Source organism: Myodes glareolus, chromosome 6, assembly GCF_982192425.1.
Source record: "Myodes glareolus chromosome 6, mMyoGla1.1, whole genome shotgun sequence".
NCBI classification, from domain to species: Eukaryota; Metazoa; Chordata; class Mammalia; order Rodentia; family Cricetidae; genus Myodes; species Myodes glareolus.
The window spans coordinates 98,565,722-98,586,912 of NC_142031.1; the positions used below are offsets into that span (position 1 = coordinate 98,565,722).

The window sequence follows — 21,191 nt, forward strand, 5'->3', positions numbered from 1 at the left end:
GATACCATGCTAACAGCCTAAGAGACAGACAGTAGCAAAGATCTGGAAAGCAAATGTAGGAGAGTGAAGAACACCAGCCCTGGGGGTAGGGAAAGCCTGCAACAATGCTTCAGTAACTAAAAACAATCAAATGGGGTTGGCGAGATGACTTAGTGAGAAAGAATACTGGTTGCCCTTCCAGAGGACCTGGGTTCAATTCCCAGCACCCACATGGCAGCTCACAAGTGTCTGGACCTCCAAGGGGATCCAATGCCCTCTTCTTGCTTCTGAGGGCACTAGGCACAAACATGGTGCATAGATATACATGCAGACAAAACATACACACATATTAATATGCTTTAATTTTTAAAACACTCAAATGACAAGGAAGTAGTCAGCCCATTTAAATAATAATAGCAATGGGTTATACTTATCAAATGTTTGACTAGCAGCTAGGATGGGATTACTACTCTTCTTTTTTATTTTTAGTTTTTGGGGTTTGTTTGGTTGTTGTTGTTTTGTTTTGTTTTGTTTGAGACAGGGACTCACTATGTAGTTCTGCCTGTCCTGGAGCTCACTCTGTATAGACCAGGCTGGCATTGAACTCATAGAGATTGACTTGCCTCTGTCTCCCAAGTGCTGGGATTAAAGGTGTGTGCCACCATGCCCAGCATTCTGCAAACTACTTTTTAAGGCAACACTGGTAAAGCTTAGTAAGGAAACACCTGGGTCAATGGAAGAAGATACTAAGATAGTGTTCACGCTATCCCCAAATCCCTGAAGGCTCTATCATATTTATCACTGTGAGTTCCATTTATCAAACAAGTACCAGCGTCCAGAGTCCAGGGAGACACAGTTTGAGTCCACAGGTAAATATGTGTGTGTGTGTGTGTGTGTGTGTGTGTGTGTGTGTGTGTGTGTGTGTGTGTGTGTAGCTTCTTAACAATGAAATATTATCTATCCCATTAGTTTCTCGGTGTGGTGTTCTGAATGAGCTGTCTCCCATGAGTCTCAGGCATTTAAATACTTGTTCCCTAGAAGGTAGCTGTTTAGGAAGGATTAGAGGTGGTCTTACTGAGGGAAATGTGTCACTGCGGATGGGCTTTGCGGTTTGAAAAGACTCCCACCATTTCACATTAGCTCCCTCTGCTTCCTGTTTGTGGGTTGAGGTGTGAGCTCTCAGCTGTTCCTGCTAGCATGCCTGGTGCTTACTGCCCTGCTCCCCATGGTGGTGATGAACTCTTACTCCTCTGAAACTGTAAGCCCAAAATAAGCCCTTCCTGCTCTAAGTTGCCTTAGTCATGGTTTTCTATCACAGCAATAGCAAAATAACTAATACACCCACAAGTGAGGCTCTGCAAGAGACTGACTGGATACGCCAGAGGTCTCACCCATGAAATGTCTCTATGGGAATGCCTACACAGATGCCAAGTGTCTGTCATCCTAATAGAAGCAATGTTTACTTCCAGTTAGGCAGAGGGGCCAATACTCATTATCATCTTCATATGGAAGTATTCAGCCAACATTAAGCAGCTAACATCAAATGGCTGCCTTACCCTTTATTAGGGAAGCCAAACAAATAAATAATATGCCCGTTATTCCATGCTAAACCTGACAGTCTAGTTAAGGAGATGAGGTAACTAATTCAAGATACAGTAAGTATCATGAGCAAGCGTGATGTGCTTTTAGCTTAAGGCTTCCCTCCATAACTAATTTGCTAGAAAGGAAATAAATGCAGTCAACATGAGTACATGCTGCACACAAATCCAGGTATGTTTCAGGTAAGTCCTTGGAGGGCTGTGACCAGAATCTAGGAACAGAAAGAACACACTTGGAAATGAGGAAGTACTAGAATTGATATCAGGGTTTTTTAAGGCGAATTCCTAGTGTAGTAACTTTATTCTACTAATATATTAATACCCCAAAGCTGAATTATTCCTCTAGAGACAAAATAAAATGCTGAAAACTCAACTACAGTGGAGATGTAACAGTTCTATATTGTTATTTCTGTAAAAATTACTTTATCCATTTATCAACTATCTTATAAAATATATTCTTGGGGTGAATAAATCAGAGTACAAAGACTAGATCCCTTCCAAGTTTATATGTTACAGAGAAGACTTAAATGGATCAGCTTCAATAGAAGCTGATTTCATTCCGGCCTCCATGAATCTCACACTAGCCCTGCATAAGCACATGGTGCTTTTGCAAGTCAGTCTGTTTAACCAAAATTAATACACCCAGCAGAATGGTACGTGTTTGAGCACCATTACATTCTAAAAATAAAATCCTCCAAATCCATAAAAGTGATTAAAATCAACGTTTTTACATAATAAAAACGCTGACAGCAGAAATAAAGCATTGAACTTAAGAGGCAGAAACTGTGATAAGCAATTGTGGTTTTGAAAAAGGAAACGTTTGAAAATCTTATTAAAAAATCACAGCAAATGGTTTCAAAATAGTGTGAGTGCAGACAGAGTCTGAGACAGGAGTCTGGCTACCAGTTCATGACAATAGACAGACCGTGACATACCACAGTCCGAAGGCATTGATTGGTACAATAGACAGACCGTGACATACCACAGTCCGAAGGCATTGGTACAATAGACAGATTGTGACATACCACAGTCCGAAGGCATTGGTGCTGCAGAAATGGAAAAGATAACCGGCGTGTCCGAGCCTGTGAATAAAAACGGGTATCTTCCGATCAGCGAACTTCCTTCCAACGGAAAATCCGGGAGGTCCTCTATGGTCATCTTCTAGAAAACCACCTATAATGGGAAAGGAAAATTCAGAATGCATTTCACTAACACACAATTTAGGATGACTGCCTTTGGTCAACAAAAATCCCGAGAGTTTCACACAGTTAACCTGATAATGTCAATGTCTGAGCAAACAGTCATTTTTAAGAACTATGCGCCACTTCCCACAGGCTGCACCATCAGCAGCCCATGTATGGTTGCAATACAAAGCTCGTGAGAAACAATAATAGACTTATTTTTTAAAAATTAACTTAGCACTAAGAGATAACCTGTTTACAAGGCTGAGCTAACCCAAGCAGGCAGCATTAAGTCGGGTAAAGCAACCTTGGATCTCATGATGCGACATCGTCTGCCACTGGAGCCATATCAATGCTCATCCTCAGGGAAGGCTTTAGTTCAGTAGGCTGCCATTGTTTTCTAATATCTCAGAAATTATTTCATTTTTACCAGTGGAAGCAATGGCTGAGACTGTCCCGCTTAGCAATGTGGGGTCTGTCTTCTCCATCGAGACAGGAGGAGGGCTGTGCCCCCTCATAGACCTTCTCCCAGAAAATATCAGTATGAAGAAGGAATTAGCTCTAAACTAGACCTGTGTTATACACAGCCTATATCTCAGGAATATCACAGAAAGCAGAGAAATGCTAAGTGAAGTTTAACAGTACAACTAAAACTTAGGGTTTTTTTTCTTTCCATTCTGAAACATGTTGAATTCCTTGTGTTTATCTCTAGATATAAACAAGACCAAATGACTGTAGATTATATTAAACACAAAGAATATAACTAAGCAAAAAGTTAGCTAATAGTTTATTCTAGAAGGAGATATACCACATATACGGTTCTGTGTATGCTTTTAACATTGGGGTAGCATACATCTGCTAGGTAGATTTATGTCACCTTACAAGGCCAGAATCATTTGGGAAGGACTCTCGGTTGAGAAAATGCCCCCACCAGACTGGCCTGTGGGCAAACCTATGGTGCATTTTCTTGATTGATGAATGATGGGGGAGGGCCCAGCTCACTGTGGGCAGTGCTATCCCTGGGCTAGTGGTCCTGGGTACCAAAAGAAAGCCGGCTGAGCAAGCCATGAGGAGCAAGCCAGTAAACAGCGCTCCTCCAAGGCGTCTGTGTCAGCTCCTGCCTCCAGGTTCCTGCCCTGACTTCGCTGGACAATGGACTTACAAACTGTAAGATAAAATAAACTTTTCCTCCCCAGGTTGTTTTTGATCACTGCTATAGAGGCCCTAAAGTAGCATCTTAAACTAACTGAATCAGCTTACCATCTTGCTCAGCTCCAAGGAAACAGGTTTCCTCCCCACTTAATTCAGACCTTTTCTCTCTCTGAGCAGAACTGGTAAGAACAGTGTGCTCTCTTCTGGCTTAGAGAGTATACACTTATGTGCACAGGAATGTTACGTATTAAACAAACTAACCTCATTCTTATTACATAAAGGAATCTCAAACTTTTGTAGGGGGAACTGGTGTGGAAATTACTTGCCACCTGATTCATGGACTCTTTCGACATTAGCCTTGCTGCACACACAGGAACAACATAAAAGCAAGGGATCAGTGTTAAACGGCAGCGGTGATCTCCATCCATCATTCCAAACAGGAAGGAAAGCCATTAACACAGCCCCTTCCTTCTCATCACACACTACCCATCTGCGAGTTTCTACTTGCAGACCCCTGCTTGCTTGGTAACAAGTCTGGGTAAATATCGCCCACAATAGGGAGGAAGCGTCCTTTGGAACCAAAAAAACAAACTTAGTAAACATCCATGGTGGTCACCACACACAAGGCCCCCTTTTAGATGTCTCAGAGATTACAAAAAAGGGTGGCTGGTGAATCATGCGTGGCAGATAGCTTATAATCCAGTTTTAAAACGAAGTATCATTGATGAACACAGTTGATGACACAGAAGGAGACGTACTCCCATCAGTGAGTACCAGGAAACTCTGCTCTGGGAATGTCAAAGGATCAGAGCATATCCTGATCTGAGCCTGGGAAGAAACTGAAAAGGACCACATGGTGTAGGGTACACACAGCTGGGAGAGCCCGCAGATGTAAAGCTAACTCCATTTTGGGTTTGGAGTGGGCTTTTCTTTAGTGGGGAAGTAGCTACAATAGTTCTTAACTGGTCAAAAAAAAACAAACCACTCAACTCCATAAGCACTGGGGAACGGGCATACCAAGAGAGACTAGCACACTTAAAGCCGTGTTTTAGGAAGAGTAATCCGACTGTAATCACACTTTGGGGATTCAGACACGTTTCCTATACTCTTAATTTGTCAGCAAAATGATGGGAAAATGTCTTGATGTGATCCCAAGAGTACCTTTCATTTCTTGCAGATTGTCAAGGTCCTTAAAGAGTAAAACTACATCTGGGGAGACAGCTCCCAGGGTAAAGCGTCTGCTGCCCAGGTGTAAGGCCTGAAGTCCGGACCCTCAAGACTCACATTAGAGCAGGGTAGGCAGTGACCCACCTGCAATAACAACACTCCAGGGATGGAGACAGGGACCCCAGAGCAGGCTTGTTCCTAGATCAGACAAACCAAAATCTCAGAGAAGGCAGGTGACATCAACCTCTGGCCAGAAGCATGCACACATATGTGCACATACATAACCAAAAACAAAAACCGTACATTTTACACAACTGTCAGCTACCACAAGAACAAAACTAGCATTTTGTACACACGTAATAAACATTAAAATTTCAGATCCAAGGTGGAAAGGTAATTTACACAAGACATGGAATCCATTTAATCATTTTACTTGCCACTTCAACGATATGGGATTCCCCTCTGTATGCTGTGAATATGTTTTACTACCACTGGTTAATAAAAGAAGTTGCTTCAGCCTATAGCAGGACAGAAAATAGCCAGGCTAGAAGCGATATGTATAGAGAGAGTAGGCAGCGTCAGAGAGAAGCCATGTAGCTGCCACAGGACGCCAGACAGAACCTTATCACGGAAACTTACCAGTAGACCACAACCACGTGGTGATACACAGATTAATAAAAAAAATGGATTAACTTAAGATATAAGAGCTAACTAGAAATACACTTAAGCTATTGGCCAAACAGTATTGCAATTAATACAGTTTCTGTGTGATAATTTCAGGTCTGGGCGGCCAGGAACGAACGAGCAGCCTCCATCTACACTTCAAGACCAAGGAAGTCACAGTGTTACCTAACCCGCATGAGGACATTCTTTGTATTTTTGCACCTTAATGATAAAAAAAAAAAAATTCTTTGCCTTCTTGGAAAAAAAAACTCAACCTATCTTTCTTTCATTTCACCACAAACTACACAGCACACAAGTTTCACATATCCCTGAATCCTTCCCTAGAAACAATTTCTAGATCTGAAAGGCCATGGTACCTGGAACCTTCATCAAGTATAGAGGCGTACTGATCTGAGCTGAGTAGGTATTGTTTGTAAAAATCTCCTTCGGTTAACTGGGAAGGGCTGGTTTGAGAATTTGAGAATACCCTCCCTGATTAACTGGGCACACTCATGTCTTAGAGTTTTAGGAACTGGAACTAGGCTCTCTAAACTTTCAGGCCCATGGGATTTCATCTTATTCCACTAACTCAAACCATTTCTGAGTAAAAGCATATTGTCACAGGCTCCAACAGTTTATGGTTTTCCAAGAAGACGGATCCTGTCTTTGCACATCAGTAATGAGAAGTGTCAAGCAATGTCTTCAGAGAGGTTGGGCCATCGAGCCTCCAAAAGAACCGACCATGCCATGAATTTCTTTCAGAATTGTTTATGTCTGTGATGCTGGGGATTGAACCTGTGGCCTCACATATGCCAAGCAAATGCTCTACCACTGAGCTACACCTCAGTCTTTTCCCCAGTGCTTGAGATACAGCTGAAGGGCAGCATACTGGAGCTTCTCGACTAACGAGGAGACCCAAGCTGTGTCCATGTTAGAATCACAGCCATTTAATTCAGTTTCCCATCACAGTCAGTGGTGGGTGTTTATTTTCAAGAAATCTCAAAACAAGACTAACTATTTACATTTTATTAGCACAACTCCAAGGGTCCTTTCATTTGCTCCTTACAAAACATCTGTTCACCCACCACACACATATTGCAAGTACATGAGCCTTTATTCTCATGAGATCCAAAAACAAACCATGTAAAGGCACGGCTCCAGTGACACTTTCATTTGCCACAGACAAAACACTGGAAAAGCAGCCCTAGGCCCTAGACAGCACATCAGACACCTGCCCTGAAGTTCCGTCACAGGTCTAATGGTCACACGTCCAATAACATTGTTTCTCATGAAGTCCTAAGCTGTGCATTCCAAAGATAAGGAAAGGAGTTCTGTCCTGTAGATTCCAGCCCAGGGCTAGGCTGCTCCAAGGAAGCACAATTACTGTAGAGTAAGGACTGTAACTGAGAAGAGCTGGGCACTATGTGGACATAGATATAAGACAGCTAGCATAGGACTTCTGGGCCCTAATAATTAAAGGCTCAGATGGCCAACACGATAGCTACAACCTACGGGGCTTTTAAAATTAAATTAAAATTTCCATTGGTCTAGCTCAGAGTTTCTTAAACTGCAGGCTTGGGTTTGGGGATGGATTCAGTCACACACACTCACACACACACACACACACACACACACACACACACACACAAATGGCGATCTAAAATAGTTCAGGTTTCTAAATGTATGATCACCTAAAACAAATACAAAATCAAATACATAATGTATCGGAGGTGTTTGAGACAGTGCTTATAGTATTACCATGTGACCTCGCTTCAGCCTTGGTTCTGAAGACACCATGTGTGCACTTAGCACTGCACACGTGGACATACCATGCAATGACACCTGACACTGCCTGAAACAGCTCCACCCAGACGCAAGACCAGGTGTCCGTCCTGGGCTGCAGGGCTTTTCACAAAGAGTTCTGCTCTTACAGAAATATAGTGGCTTAATTACAGAAAACAAAGGCTTTTAATAAGTTTCCATTGTCCTTCCTCAGCACGTAAGCATCAAATTAGCATACTTTAGAATTAGATTTTGTTAAAATGTTGATTCTGTTAATTGCTGTTTGTATTCTAAATTTTAAAAAAATCACTAGCTGGGTATGGTAGCACATGTGTTTAGACTTGGATCTCTATGAGTTCCAAAGTAGCCTGATCTACATAGAGAATTCCAGGACAACAAGAGCTACATAGTGAGACCCTGTCTCAAAATATTAAGATTATTTTTAAAACATTGATACTAAAGAGTTGATGCAGCAGTTATGAGCCCTGGCTACTCTGGTACCCAAGCCGGGTCCCACCACCCACATGAGAGCACCAGTTCCTGTAACTCCAGTCCCAGGGGGCCCAGCACCCTCTTCCAGCCTCCACAGGCACCAGGCACAAACATACATGAAAGCAGAATACTCATGCATGGAAAATAAGAATAAATCTTTGCTTTTAAAAAATCATAAATTAATTCTGGTTTTGGATTAGGACAGAATTTTCAGAAACTTCTGAAAGGGTCTTATACATATGTTTATTATGTACACTTATGATGTTTATATTTATATTCATACAAAACAGCTTTGTCAGCACTATAGATCAGCTCTGCAAAACATTGAAGATGCTCTGTATCTTGTAGCATCAAATGTTCATCCAACTTAAATTTAAAAATAAACAATTACCTCTTTATCATGCAAATTTGTTTTCATCTTTAATAGTAAAATCACATGTATACCAAAGAGTTGTTCTAAAATAAATATATTATTTATTATCAACTACTGTTTGATTTACATGCCTATTTTATATACCTGGGGTTGTTAAATATGCCCTGTTTTGAAGGATCAGTTTGCATGTGACTGATGCCACCACAACCAGAAGGACATTTCAGCTATGGGCACCCTCCTACCCAGCACCGAAGGAAAACAGTTCAGCTCGCTTTTCAGAACACAAACAGCTTACCGATGCCTGGAATAAGGAATGAAGGCTGAAGTGCCAAGCAAGGCTGTAGCAATATAATTATAAATAATTAAGAGAACAGTGAGTCTAAAAGCAACCAGAGGCTCTAAAAGGGTTTTAACAGAGTGAAAGAAAGAGTGAGGTCGATTGTCAACTCAAGCTCACAAGTATATATTCCAAACCTGGGATTGTTATAAGCAAAATGGTAACAATATAATCATCGCTTTTTTTAAAGGGCCTTGCAATTAGGGTTGTATCTGGGAAGCCGGATCTGGAAATAAATCTAACAAACATTGCACCGTGTACTAAATCTACAAAAGAGATACAAACAACTCCGTTGTGGCAGAATCTTTGAGTGCGAGCGGTCCCTAGTCCCTAACAAATGAAAGCATTGCCAAAAGCCGCGTCTTGTTTATGTTAAAATTAAACCTGGATGGTTTTGCATCGTCAGAATGTAGAAAGCTGGAATCCTGCCCTTTCCAAGTCTCCTCCGCTTTCCCTCCAGACACAGTGTGCTACACCACCTGCTCTCCTGCCACGTAGTCAACTTAAACTAGTCAGGAGACTCATGACTGGCAAACGTCAAAGCAAGACTCAACTGCAGCTCAAGTAGCTGATGGCTCAGGAACACACTTCAGAAGAAAAGGCATTCTTAACCCTACGCTGGTGCTACAATATACTAAACAGTGTAGCCCGGATCCCGCGCCAAGTTACAAACCCTCCAAAATAGCATTTTGATACATGTGTAAACATTGTCACAGAACAGGCTTGGAATCCCAAGGGCCTACCCAGCGTCTGGAGGACGTGAGCCACCTCCTGTCTATAGGTGTAAACCGGTTCTTTTAATTCCTGCGATTCTGTAGGGGACAGGTCTCTGTTCACAACCTTCTGCAACTTCCCAAATGCAAATCAGAACGAAGGAAATCTCCCACCAGCAATGTGAGGTAGAGGCAATTTAGTTTTGAACACGCTTGCCCAAGGGTTTCTTAATGATCTAAATCAGAAGGGGCGGCGAGGGGGAACCTGAAGAGACCCGCGCGCATGGAGAAACCCACCAGGGTGTGCAGTCCCGCGCGTGAGAAATACTTCAGGTGTCCACGGAGCGCGAGCCCCAGCAGAGCACGCATCTCAGTCGGAGAGGAACCGACTCGAGCACCCACCTCCCCGCCCTGGGAACGGGGAGGCCTCTGGACGCCCCAGTGCGGCCCGCACCGCCAACCGCTCCACGGCCCGGCCTCCCGGCCTCCCCGGCCCCGTCGTCCCCCAGTGTTCCCCCCACCTGCCAGCTCCGGGTCCCCGCGGAGCGCCGGCTGCGGACGCGGGGCGCAGAGGCGAGGCGCAGGGGCGCGCTCCCGCCCTCCCGCAGTGGTCCCGTGGCCTCTGCGGAGCCTCCAGCCGGGCCACTGCAACTCGCCGCCTTCCACGCCGCGCGCGCCGGAACCGGGCCCCACGCGCGGCTCGGCGCGCGCGCAGTGCAGCGGCGCAGGCCTCGGCCCTCGGCCCCGCGCACGCGCCTGCGGTCGCTCGGCTCCTGCCTGCGCCCCTGAGCCCCTCAACAGGCAAAAGGTCTGCGCCGCTGCACCTGCTGTCTCCACGCTCACGGGTGTCTAGAAGGCTTCCCGGGAGTCCCTGGCGTGCCCTACACACGTGGGGATCTGTCCAGCGCGGCAGAATCGAGTTCTAAAGAAACCTTGACTGACCCAGGCGGTGATCTGGGGCTGCAGCAGGCGTCCTCTCCTCTGGCAAACTTTTAGTTAGTTGGCCCGATTTGGCCTCCCTTACTCCCTAGCATCCTGGGCTGGAAGACACCACCCCCTCATCCCACCCCCACCCCCACATGCAGCATTTGGTAACCAGAGACCACATCTTCCCCTTTTTAGATAATGTGGCCATGCATGGCCTAGGGTATACCCCCTCAGTCAACTGTTTCCATGTCCTGCTGTGAAAACTCTTCTCAATAGTGACACACACACACACACACACACACACACACACACACACACACCTGTTCAGAAATTACAAAGGAAATGTGTCAGGGAAGGGAAGAAGTGAATAGTCACAGCGAGCGCTTCTATTTCCACTTTTTCCTCCCTCCTCACCTGCCTTCTCTTCCCATCTCATCCATCTGCCCATAGTGAAAAAGAAGTGAAACTGACCCCTAACAGATGTGGGCACTGACATTCTACGTCCTTGCCATGCTATAGGCCTGCGTTAGCCTCTAATAGGGAGATCTAATGTGATGGCAGCATTTGCAACCTTGAGCTAAGAGGGTCAAACCACAGCCATGCTCTGGTGATGTAGCTCCCACAGGCTATGATACTGTTAACGCTTCTTCTCTATCATGCCTTAACATGTTGAGAGAATGTGTGAGTGGATGCCCTTCGGTGCCACTGCAAGATCAGAGCTGTGTGCACAGCACACATCCGAGTGCCTTCTTCAGTTACAACTCTTGGCTCGAGGGATGAGAAAAACAAGAACAAACACTTTCTAGTTGCTTGAATCCTTACAACATTCTCCCACCAAGTGGCTCTGGTTGGGCACTTCTAGGAAGAAGGGACTCACTCCCTCTTACGTGACTAGCCTTTTGAAAAACATTCTTCCGTGGGAGCTAAAAATCCAAGGTTGTTTCTGCCCTGGTGAGAAGAGAAAGATCATAGATCATATAACTCCAACTTAAGGTTTAACGAGCATTTTCTGTCTCTCAGGCTGCGTGCCAATGGCATGGTTGCAAGCCCACTCACCGGCATGTTGAAGGACTCTTTAGGGTGCATCCTGGCTTGTCTTGAGTTCTCTTTAATGTGAAGCTCAGGAATGAGCCGGTGTAATGAGTGCCGGAAGGAGAAAGCCTGCCACCTCCTTCTACCTCTCGAGCGTCTACTAACGCAGCCCAAGATATCAAAACAGTTGTGTGAGGCAGTTACACCACAATGGAGAACTGGGTGGGGCACAGGGCCAACTAAAACTCAGGGTGCTTATGTAGTATTCAATTCCATCACCATCCCACGCCCCTGGGCATCTGCCAGTTTCTCTTTCCCTGCATACTCTGAGCCTTCATGCACTCTCCTCCGATAATGTAAGACAGATGCTTCCCCCCACACCAGGACTCCGACTCCCTTTCCCTGTTTTTATCACACCCAATTCTTGCCTAACCCACCCACCTTCTCAGCTGGTGAGAAGAGAAAGTAATTTGCCTGAAGTTGGCTCTAAGTGCCTTTAAATGAGTCCTGTTGCCACAGAAACACATGAAGATCTGTTGTAACAGGAGCGACTGGTGACATTTCCAAGCTACACAGTTTGCTTTTATTGCTTTTGTTTTTTATAATTATCCACCAAGCTGGCCACTATTAGTAGATGATGGGGTGTGGCTAGGTGAGTGGTTCTAAACTGTAATAAAGATCTGTTAGAACCAGACAGACTAGTGTCCCTTTCAGCTACACCCAACATACACAGTACGCAGACTGATTCCCAGGACACCAAGTCACCAGGTAGAATCTTCCACTCCTTAGTTGCCTTGGTCCCCCAAACTGAAACTACTCCCTACCTCGCCATCAGGAACACAAGCCCTTATTGGAGTCCTGTGCCCGGGAACATACACACACACATACACACACACACACACACACATTGCACAAACTTTGCAGTTAGGTCTTGTCAATGAAATGGGACAATAAGAGGCCAGAACTGGGAGCTGGAACTAATCATTGGAACAGCCAGGCACTTGGGATATGATCCATTACAGGAACTGAGACTGAGTTACATCTGAAGGCATGAGGTTCCTGAATAATGTCACAATGAATCAGAGTGACAGGAGTGAAAGGTATCCATCAGTGGTCGGTACCACAGAGAGAAGAAAAGGTGTGGCCAACTGTCCGCTCTGCAGAACTCTGCCTGTAAGATCTTGCCTTTGTCTCACCAATGGAGTGGGACAAAAGAATCACACCAAGTCTGATCTGAAAGTCTCTCAAGTCACCATTTGGCGTCACCTACACAGAATGTCCTGGTAGGCATAAGGGCCCAGAGATGTCTGAAGACAGGGATCACTCAGAAATTCAGACACTGGGAAGCTCTGTCACCGGGTGCTGAACCCTACACCATAAGGAAGGAATTAGAGGAAGTAAGCAAAAGAAGGCAGTCACTGTTCTTCCTCTGTGCACTGGGCCGGATAAAATTCTTAGGAAAGGAAGAGAGAGAGAGAGACTCACTTTCCCAACGTGAGTACATACCTTAGGACCGCACGAGGCAGTCTTCTGGCAGAGCCAGATAGATAGGAACTCCATCAACAGGAATGGTTACAGCACTGAGCCAAACTCATAAGTTATGTCTTCCTCTCTATTGTATGCACAGGTGCCTTGACACTCCACATGCAACACCCAGAAGAAATCAGCAAATTGTTAGAAGCAATTAGTTCAGCAATGCTACCAAATCCAAGATCAATTTATAAAATCCAGTTCTCATAATAGAAACAAAGAATCAATGAGGCAAAGAGTTGGTTCTTGGAAAAAAATCAACAAAATAGACAAACCTTTAGCCAAACTAACCAAAAGATGAGAGAGAATATCCAAATTAGCAAAATCAGAAATGAAAAGGGAACATAGCAACAGATGTGGAGGAAATACAGACGATCATCAGGTCATATTTTGAAAATGTATATTCCACAAAATTGGAAAACTTAAAGGAAATGGACAACTTTCTGGATAAATATCACTTACCAAAATAAAACCAAGGCCAGATAGGCAAATTAAGCAGAACTATAACTGCTGAAGAAATAGAAACCGTCATCAAAAGTCTCCCAACCAAAAAAGATCAAGACCAGATGGCTTCAGCTCAGAATTCTACAAGATTTTCAAAGAGGAACTAATACCAATACTCCTCAAATTGTTCCACACTATAGACACAGAAGGAATAAACATGAAAGAGACCTAGAATGCAGACCCCTGGTGAAGCGAGTCCTTGATATACATAATAGTGCTTGCTTTTATGTTTATCACATACCAATGTTTAAAGATATGAATTAAAGGATGGTGTTGGGGAAACAGGTTTAGTCAATAATGGAAACAAAAAGTCATGTGTCCTATAGAAAGGGCAACTCTGGGTAGAGATATGTGAAGGAGAAAAGAAAATATGAAAGACAATGTGAATGCACAGTAAGAATGGATTTCACAATGCACAGCTAAAGCACTGGGGATGGATCCCCGGGGCAAAGAGGGTGCCTAATGTACTGGAGGGGCTGGGTTCAATGCCGAAGATGGTGGAGGAACTGTCATAGAAAAACTTCATCTGTTCTTATTGGAACCAGAACTAACAAAGAACCATCATTGTTTAAATCCTTACAAAATTCTTCCACCAAGTGACTGTAGTTGAACACCTCCAGTAAGAAGAAAGGAGAGAGACAGTTCAGCAGTTAAGAGCGTCCCCTGCTCTTGCAGAGGACCTGAGGGTGGTTCCTGCACCAGATTAGGATCAGCTTACTATTGCCTATAGCTCCAGCTCCAATAGACCCAACGCCCTCTTCTGGCCTTCGCGGGCACTGCACTCATTGCACATTACCAAATGGAGATACACATGTAAACATCTGATTTTTTAAAAGCCATAACGAGCTGGGAGAAGATGTGTGAAGTGTATAAACATAGCTAGGAATTAGTATCTAAAGCACATCATCAAAAGGCAGCCAAGAAATAATATAAACTAAGGGAAGGATAGCAGTAGGCAGTTCATGAGGGGTGAGGGGCTTGGGTTTCTTTCCCTGACGCTGTGATAAAATACTTTGGCAAAGAGGAAAGGGAGTTATTTTAGTTCATATTTCAAAGATACAGCCCGTCACTGAGGGAAGTCAAGGCAGCAGGGCCTTGAAGCAGCTGATCATGTGACATCCACAGTCAGGAAGCAGAGAGAGACAAATGCTGGTACTCAGCTCCCTTTCTCTCTTTAAGGATTCACTGCCTAGAGAATGGTTCTGCCCACAGTTAGCTGGGTCCTCCCACATCAATCATCATAATCAAGATGATCTCCCGTAGGCATGCCCGGAGGCCTCGCCAAGCAGTTCTAGATGCTGTCAGGTGGACCACTGACACGGCATGCTGCTAATTTGATGTCAACTTGGCACAAGCTCATGTCACCAAAGAGGAGGGAGCTTCCAATGAGAAAATGCCTCCATAAGACTGGCTGTGGGCAAGACTATAGGGCATTTTCTTAATTAGTGATCAATGAGGGAGGGCCCAGTCCACGGTGGGTGGTGCCATCCTTGGGCTGGTGGCCTGGGTTCTGTAAGAAAGCAGGCTGAGCAAACCATTGGAACAGTAAGTCAGTAAGCAGCACCCCTCCGTGGCCTCTGCCTCAGCTCCTGTTCCTGCCCTCGCTGCTTTTGGTGAGGAACTGTCCTATGGAAGTGGGAGTGAAAGCAGCCCTTTCCTCCCCAAACTGCTCTTGGTCATGGCGTTTCATCACAGCAATAATCACCCTCACTAAGACACACAGACTGTCCAGACTGTCGGTCGGAAAGGAAAACCCAGAATGATGGACAAGCAGAGAAGAGATGGGCAAGAAATAAAAACAATTACAAAATTTCCAGGGAAATGGATAGATTTAGAATGTACAATATTAAGTAAGGTTACCCAGTCTCAGGAGAAAACCTGCATGTTCTCTAGGGTGTATTATTAGGCTAGAATCCACGAGGCCGTGGCCCACCGGCAAAGTTTCAGCGGGCTCCCACAGGGATGTCTGTCTCCTTCGACGGCTACATGGCTTCTCACTGACTCCACCTTCTTTCCTCCTCTATCTGCTTGGAATTCTTACCTTACTCTATTCTGCTAAGCCACTGTCCAAAACAGATTTATTCATTAACTAATAAAAGCAACCCCTTTACAGAAGGACTTCCCACACCAAGGGAAGACAGATGAACAATAATGATAAAATAGTAACAATTACTGTTGAGTGACGAGTGAGTCATCCTTTTGTATGAACTCTTCTATACTCAAACTGTTTTGTTTTTATTTTGTTTCAAAGGAGCGCCAAGAGGGCAAGAATTTGATTGGAGCTCTGTCACTGCCATATCATAAGTACCCCAATAGTCTCTGGTATAGAACAAATTCAGGAACTATGCGCTGATGGGAGGAAGCAGACTCTTCAATCCCAGCCGAGACAGACTGTTCCATCTGAGAGCTCCAGAAGCCAAAGTGCTTGCCTCCCTACCACGTGCATGCACGCATGCTTGATAGTGCAAGGGCTTTGTGTGTCACCAAAGTGTCTTTGTGTTGGCTGTTTACAAAGCAGTGCAGCTTCACCCTGGGTCATGATAAACCATCAGTGGCTTCAATAACGTTGTGATTAGGAGCCGAGAGACAATCAGACCCTCCTGGAGCTGCGCGGAGTTTGCACCTGTCAACAGCCACCCACTGAGTCACCTAACCAAAGAACGCCATTGACAGACCAATTAGCTAGTTCTGAGTCACAAGAAAAGTCTCCTTTGTGACAAAAAAGGCATTGATAATGAGAGTGACTCTGGCATATCTGAGACTGCAGGGAACAGTCGGGGAGAAAGCAATGGGAACTGCTTTTGTCGATTCACGTGGAGTTCAACACAAGAGTGCAGAGTTCTCATGTTCTGTTTTTAAAGGTCACCAAAGTACAGCGTGGGATCTTTTTCATAAAGACAATCAGGGCTTTGAGGCCCTGCAGAGCACATAGAAAACCAACCAAACTGCACCTGGTCCAGTAAATTACCAGAAATACATGGCGTGCCTTCTACTCCAAGCATGGAAGCTGTGACCAGGCATAATTTGGTTCATTCTAGTTTTCCATTTAAGGAAGGAGCCTGCAATGACCAACCTTGCCGATGATTGTGAGCCACTGTGTGAGCATTAGGAACCAAACTCTGGCCCTCTGAAAGGACTGTGCTCTTAACCTCTGAGGTGTCTCTCAAGGACCCAGAGATTAAACTCTTGACTGTGATTCTTGGCCAGAGAGAAAGCTTGAAGACATTAGAAAATCCAAAATGAGTTTAGGAGCTTCCGGAAGAGTTCTTATCCATTCTGGCAGCTGGTGGAGACAGGGGCAGACTGTGGGCTTATACACTAGAGACTTGTCTCAGGCCTGGAGGCTGGCCAGCCGGAGGTAGGGCACCAACAGATTCTGGGTCTGATGAGGATCTCCGTCTAGTTTATAGATGATGAATATAGTTTGAAAGGAAATGGCCCCCATAATCTCAAAGGGAGCAGCACTGTTAGAGGATGTGGCTGTGTTGCAGTTGGTCAGGGCTTGTTGGACAAAGTGTTGGGCTTTGAGGTTTCCTATGCTCAGGATACCACTGAGTGTGTCAGGCGACTTCCTGTTGCCTGTAAGTCAAGATGTACCCAGAACCATGTCTGACTGCACACCACCAAACTCCCTGCCATGATGATAATGGAAAGAATCTCTAAAATTGAAAAAAAAACACCATCAATTAAAAGTTTTCTTTATAAGAGTTGCCATGGTCATGGTGTCTCTCCCTAGCAGTAGAAACCCTAACTAGGACAACCATCTTTCTCACCATACCCTCACCTGGAGGAAAGCAAAATGAGCTTTGCTACAAATGCTCCAAATGCTAAAGGTATCACCCCCCCCCAAGAACTCTCACCAGGGGATCTGAGGGGGACACCAACATTCAATCCAGAACAGTCTGGCTGGAGCAGAGCTAACAGTAAGAAATGAGATGAGCTGTAAGATAGGTTAGGGCTAGAAAGGCCTTGAATGTCACGTTAACAACCAGAAACACTTGCCCCACAGAGTCAAGGAAAACCACCGTGAGTTTCAAATGAGGGAACAGGTGGGCACTTTGTCAACTCTGTCCCTTCTCCATGCCCCAGTATCTGTTACACAGTGTAAGGCGAAAATGACCATCATTCCAAACACACAAAAGAACACAAGCATTTGGAAGTAAAATTTAGCAACTGAAAATAAAATTGTCTCAAGATCCCAGGACTTTAGTGGCTCGGATTTTTCAGAGTAGCAAACGTGTTTTACAAATGTATTCTCCCCAGTCAGTTGAGTTTTCAAATTTAATTTATCCTCAGTGATAACCTGGACTCAAAATGAAGTCGAGATAAGAAGCTCCGATGTTCCCGGGGATGGAGCTCTGTTGCTCTGCCTTCCCCACGTGACCATCCTAACCAGGGGTCACTGTATAGTCTGTAATCTTTGAGGTAGGCATCCATTGGCTGAAAGTGTAGCCCTAGCAAGAAAGAGCAGCTGTGCCACTTCCCAGAGCGATGCTCCACCCATCAACATGCTCAGGGCTTTGCTGCCCACCCTAGGTACCCTGCTCCATGTGGTACTCACACGTCGGTGTCTCCAGCTTCAACCATCCTCCAATCTAGACATTCCAGCAGGGAACCTATCAAGTTCAGCTGAATGATGACATGCCACTTATCTATTTGGATGCTCTATTTTCACCAGTTCAGAGACGGTGTTGCTAGCAGGGATGGTGGAGCACCTTTGCAGGCCGTATCCAGTGAGATTACACAGTCTGTATGACTCTGCTCTCGGGTCTCCAGGAAAGTTCGGGTTTCAGCTGCAGAGGCAAATGGCCACCACTAAGCACACTGATGCACCGAGCCTTCAGCCCAGAAACCCCAAGGGGTACAAAATGAAGGACAGAAGACCCAGGAAAGCCAACACACTCTTTAGGGGAAAAATAAACTGGCAGAATTGACACGGCCCAGCTAAAAGTTTTCTATAAATTTACAGTAATTAAGATAGTATGAAAAAACTGACAAGTCAAGAACTGTCTCAGAAGCCCATCCACACCAGGATCGTCCCTGAATCTTTGAGAAAGGAGGAAAGGCAACTTAGTGGGGAGAAAACAATAGCTTTACCTTACATTGCTCACAAAACTTAACTAAAATTTGAGCATAGAAATAAATTAGAATTCAAAACTATGCTCCTTCCAGGGACAATAAAGGAAAAAAAAAATCTAGGTAACCTTGCATTCAATGATGATTTCTTAGATGACATATCAAAGGCGCAATCCATGGAAGCTAGAGCTGGGCTGGACTTCACTGGAATTAATAATTTCTGCTCTATGAAAGTCTATCTTCAGGGCTTTGGAGAGATGGCTCAGTGGTTAGAAGCACTTGCCCCTGCTGTGGACTAGGGCTTAGTTTCCAGCGTCCACACGGTCACTCACCACCACCTGTCCCTCCAGCTACAGGGGAGCCAACACCCTCTGCTGACCTCTAGAGATATCAGGCATGCATGTGGTATTCAGACATTCACGCAGGGAAAGCACTCATACACATCAAATTAAATAACTCTAAAAATATAATTTAAGTGTCCATGTTGAAAGGAGCTACAAACATGACTCACCAGGCAAGAGCGACTTACTGGAGACTCACAACCTCCTGGAATTTGAGCTCCAGGCTGCCCAATACCAACACCCACAAGCACGTGCATGCACACAAACACACACACACACAAAGAATAAAATCATTTTTATGGCCATGTTGAGACAATGAAAACACAAACCAAAAATTTTTCAAAGCTAAAAGTTTTACAGAAGTACCTATCTGATGTTATCCCAAAGAACTCTTTAAACTCGATCATAAGAAAATTCAAATTCTTTTTTTTTTTAATTCAACTTCTTTAAATGAGCAAAAGATCTAAACAGACACCTCACAGGAAAACATGTGTGGCCAGTCAGTCTATGAAATCAACATATCATAAGTCATTAGGGGGCTTCAAATTCAAACAGGAATGAGATACCACTGTGTGCCTGTTAGAAGAGCTAACATTCTAAACACTAGCAAAGGCTGATGGGTGTGGAGCACGGAGAGCTCCCATTCATTACTTCAGGAGGCTGGAAACTGCTTCTGACACTTTCGAATACAGCCTGGCAGTTTCTTACAGTCTGAGCCTATGAGCCAGCAGCCAGACTCCTAGGCATTTGCGGACACACACACACACTCACACACACACATACACACATACACACACACAAACCCAAATATTGAAGCAACTCAGGCACCCTCTGCTTTTAATAGATGAGTGGATAAACTGTGGGAAAACACAATATTTAGCAACAGTAAGTAACAGTCTATTGAGCTACCAAGAGACAAGGGCGAGCTTTAGTGAATATTGTTCAAAGAGAAAGTCAGCCTGACTGTATATTGCCTGTCTTCAGCTAAATGGCATCCCAGTTGGCACAGGCAGTAGTGAATGGAACTCTCTTTCGACTGCTATCCTGGAAAAGATGAAACTATGGCAAAAGTAAGTGCTCTGTGGGCTTGGCATAGTGGCGCACGCCTTTAATCCCAGCACTTGAGAGGCAGAGGCAAGTGGATCTCTGTGAGTTCGAGGCCAACCTGGTCTACAAAGAGAGTTCCAGGGCAGCCCGAGCTGCTACACAAAGAAATCCTGTCTTGGAAAACCAAAATTTAAATAAATAAATGCTCAGTGGTTACCAGGATTAGAGACAAGTAGGAAGGAGGGGCAAAATGGTGGAACTCAGGGGATTTGGGAGATAAGAACACAATTCTGATACTGCAGTGGTGAAGACATTATACATAATTTACAACTATGGCCTTCTTTATTATCAAAAGAAAGAGTAGACTGTGGAGGAATTTCAATGCTCTGTTCAGGTTTGGCACACTGTCCTGACTTCCTGATCATTTTATATATATATATATATATATATATATATATATATATATATATATATATATATAATTTCTTTGACATATGCTGCATGTGCATGGCTGAGCAGTGTATGCAATCGATTACTAACGCCCACATTGAATTATCTGTGGCTGTTCTGTGTGCTTTGTTCGGGTTATCCACTTGTGCCTTAGCAGAAATGAGTTTCGCTGGAGGTCTGAGTAGACAGATGCATTTTATAAAATGACTTACCCAAATCATGTGACTGTCTCCTCAGTGTCACCCAGAAAAAAACAAATCAGTCCCTCATGGACCTTCCTCGGCAGAGTCCAGTGCTTAGTGTGTTAGCTGGGAGCGTACGGAAATGGGTGTTTTCATAATGGGCTCCTAGGAAGATTCCAGTTACAGAAAGCCACGGTGGTAATGGCAGGCTATGACTTGCCTCCCTTTGGTGGAGTCCCCTTTGAGAGTCCCAGCTAGCCAGCATCCCCACAGGCAACAAATGCCTAACAATGATTTAGTTATGATGCTGTGGATATGAGATTTAAAGGGCCAGGCACTACTAATTATGACCATTAACCTACCGTTAATCAGGCAGGATTAAGAGGGGACAACCCTAGTTACCCCTACAAGTCCTTTGCTTCACAGTATGGAAAAGCCAGATCCTTAGAGAGAGAATCTTACAGTGACTGACAAGTTACTAAAGAGATCCATCATGCTGACTTCCCACTCAGCTCCCTCCATATCAGCTTTTCTGAAGCTGGATCCAATTTCTTCGGGTACATGCATAAGAGGAAGCTTCGTTGATGTCGTGGGATTGGCCACGGTAAGGAAAATGGGGCTTCCTTAGCCCCATTTAGTTTAGGAATTTAACTAAAGTAGCTGAA

General features: G+C 44.5%; 1 protein-coding gene across 7 annotated transcripts in view; it reads right to left on the minus strand.

Annotated features, from left to right (window-relative positions):
• Clip4 (CAP-Gly domain containing linker protein family member 4) overlaps window positions 1–20,753 on the minus strand; it is an 85,254-nt gene extending 64,501 nt beyond the window's left edge. For 2 of the 7 annotated variants that reach the window (XM_087907373.1, XM_087907366.1), the window contains exons 1-2: window positions 11,421–11,566; window positions 2,603–2,750 (exon numbers count right to left, since the gene is read on the minus strand). In XM_087907373.1, the coding sequence (XP_087763499.1) occupies window positions 2,603–2,735 (133 nt within the window). In that variant the 5' untranslated portion in view covers window positions 2,736–2,750; window positions 11,421–11,566. The other 5 variants (XM_087907369.1, XM_087907371.1, XM_087907370.1 and 2 more) reach the window with 5 other exon arrangements.
• Window positions 20,754–21,191: the final 438 nt, after the last annotated feature.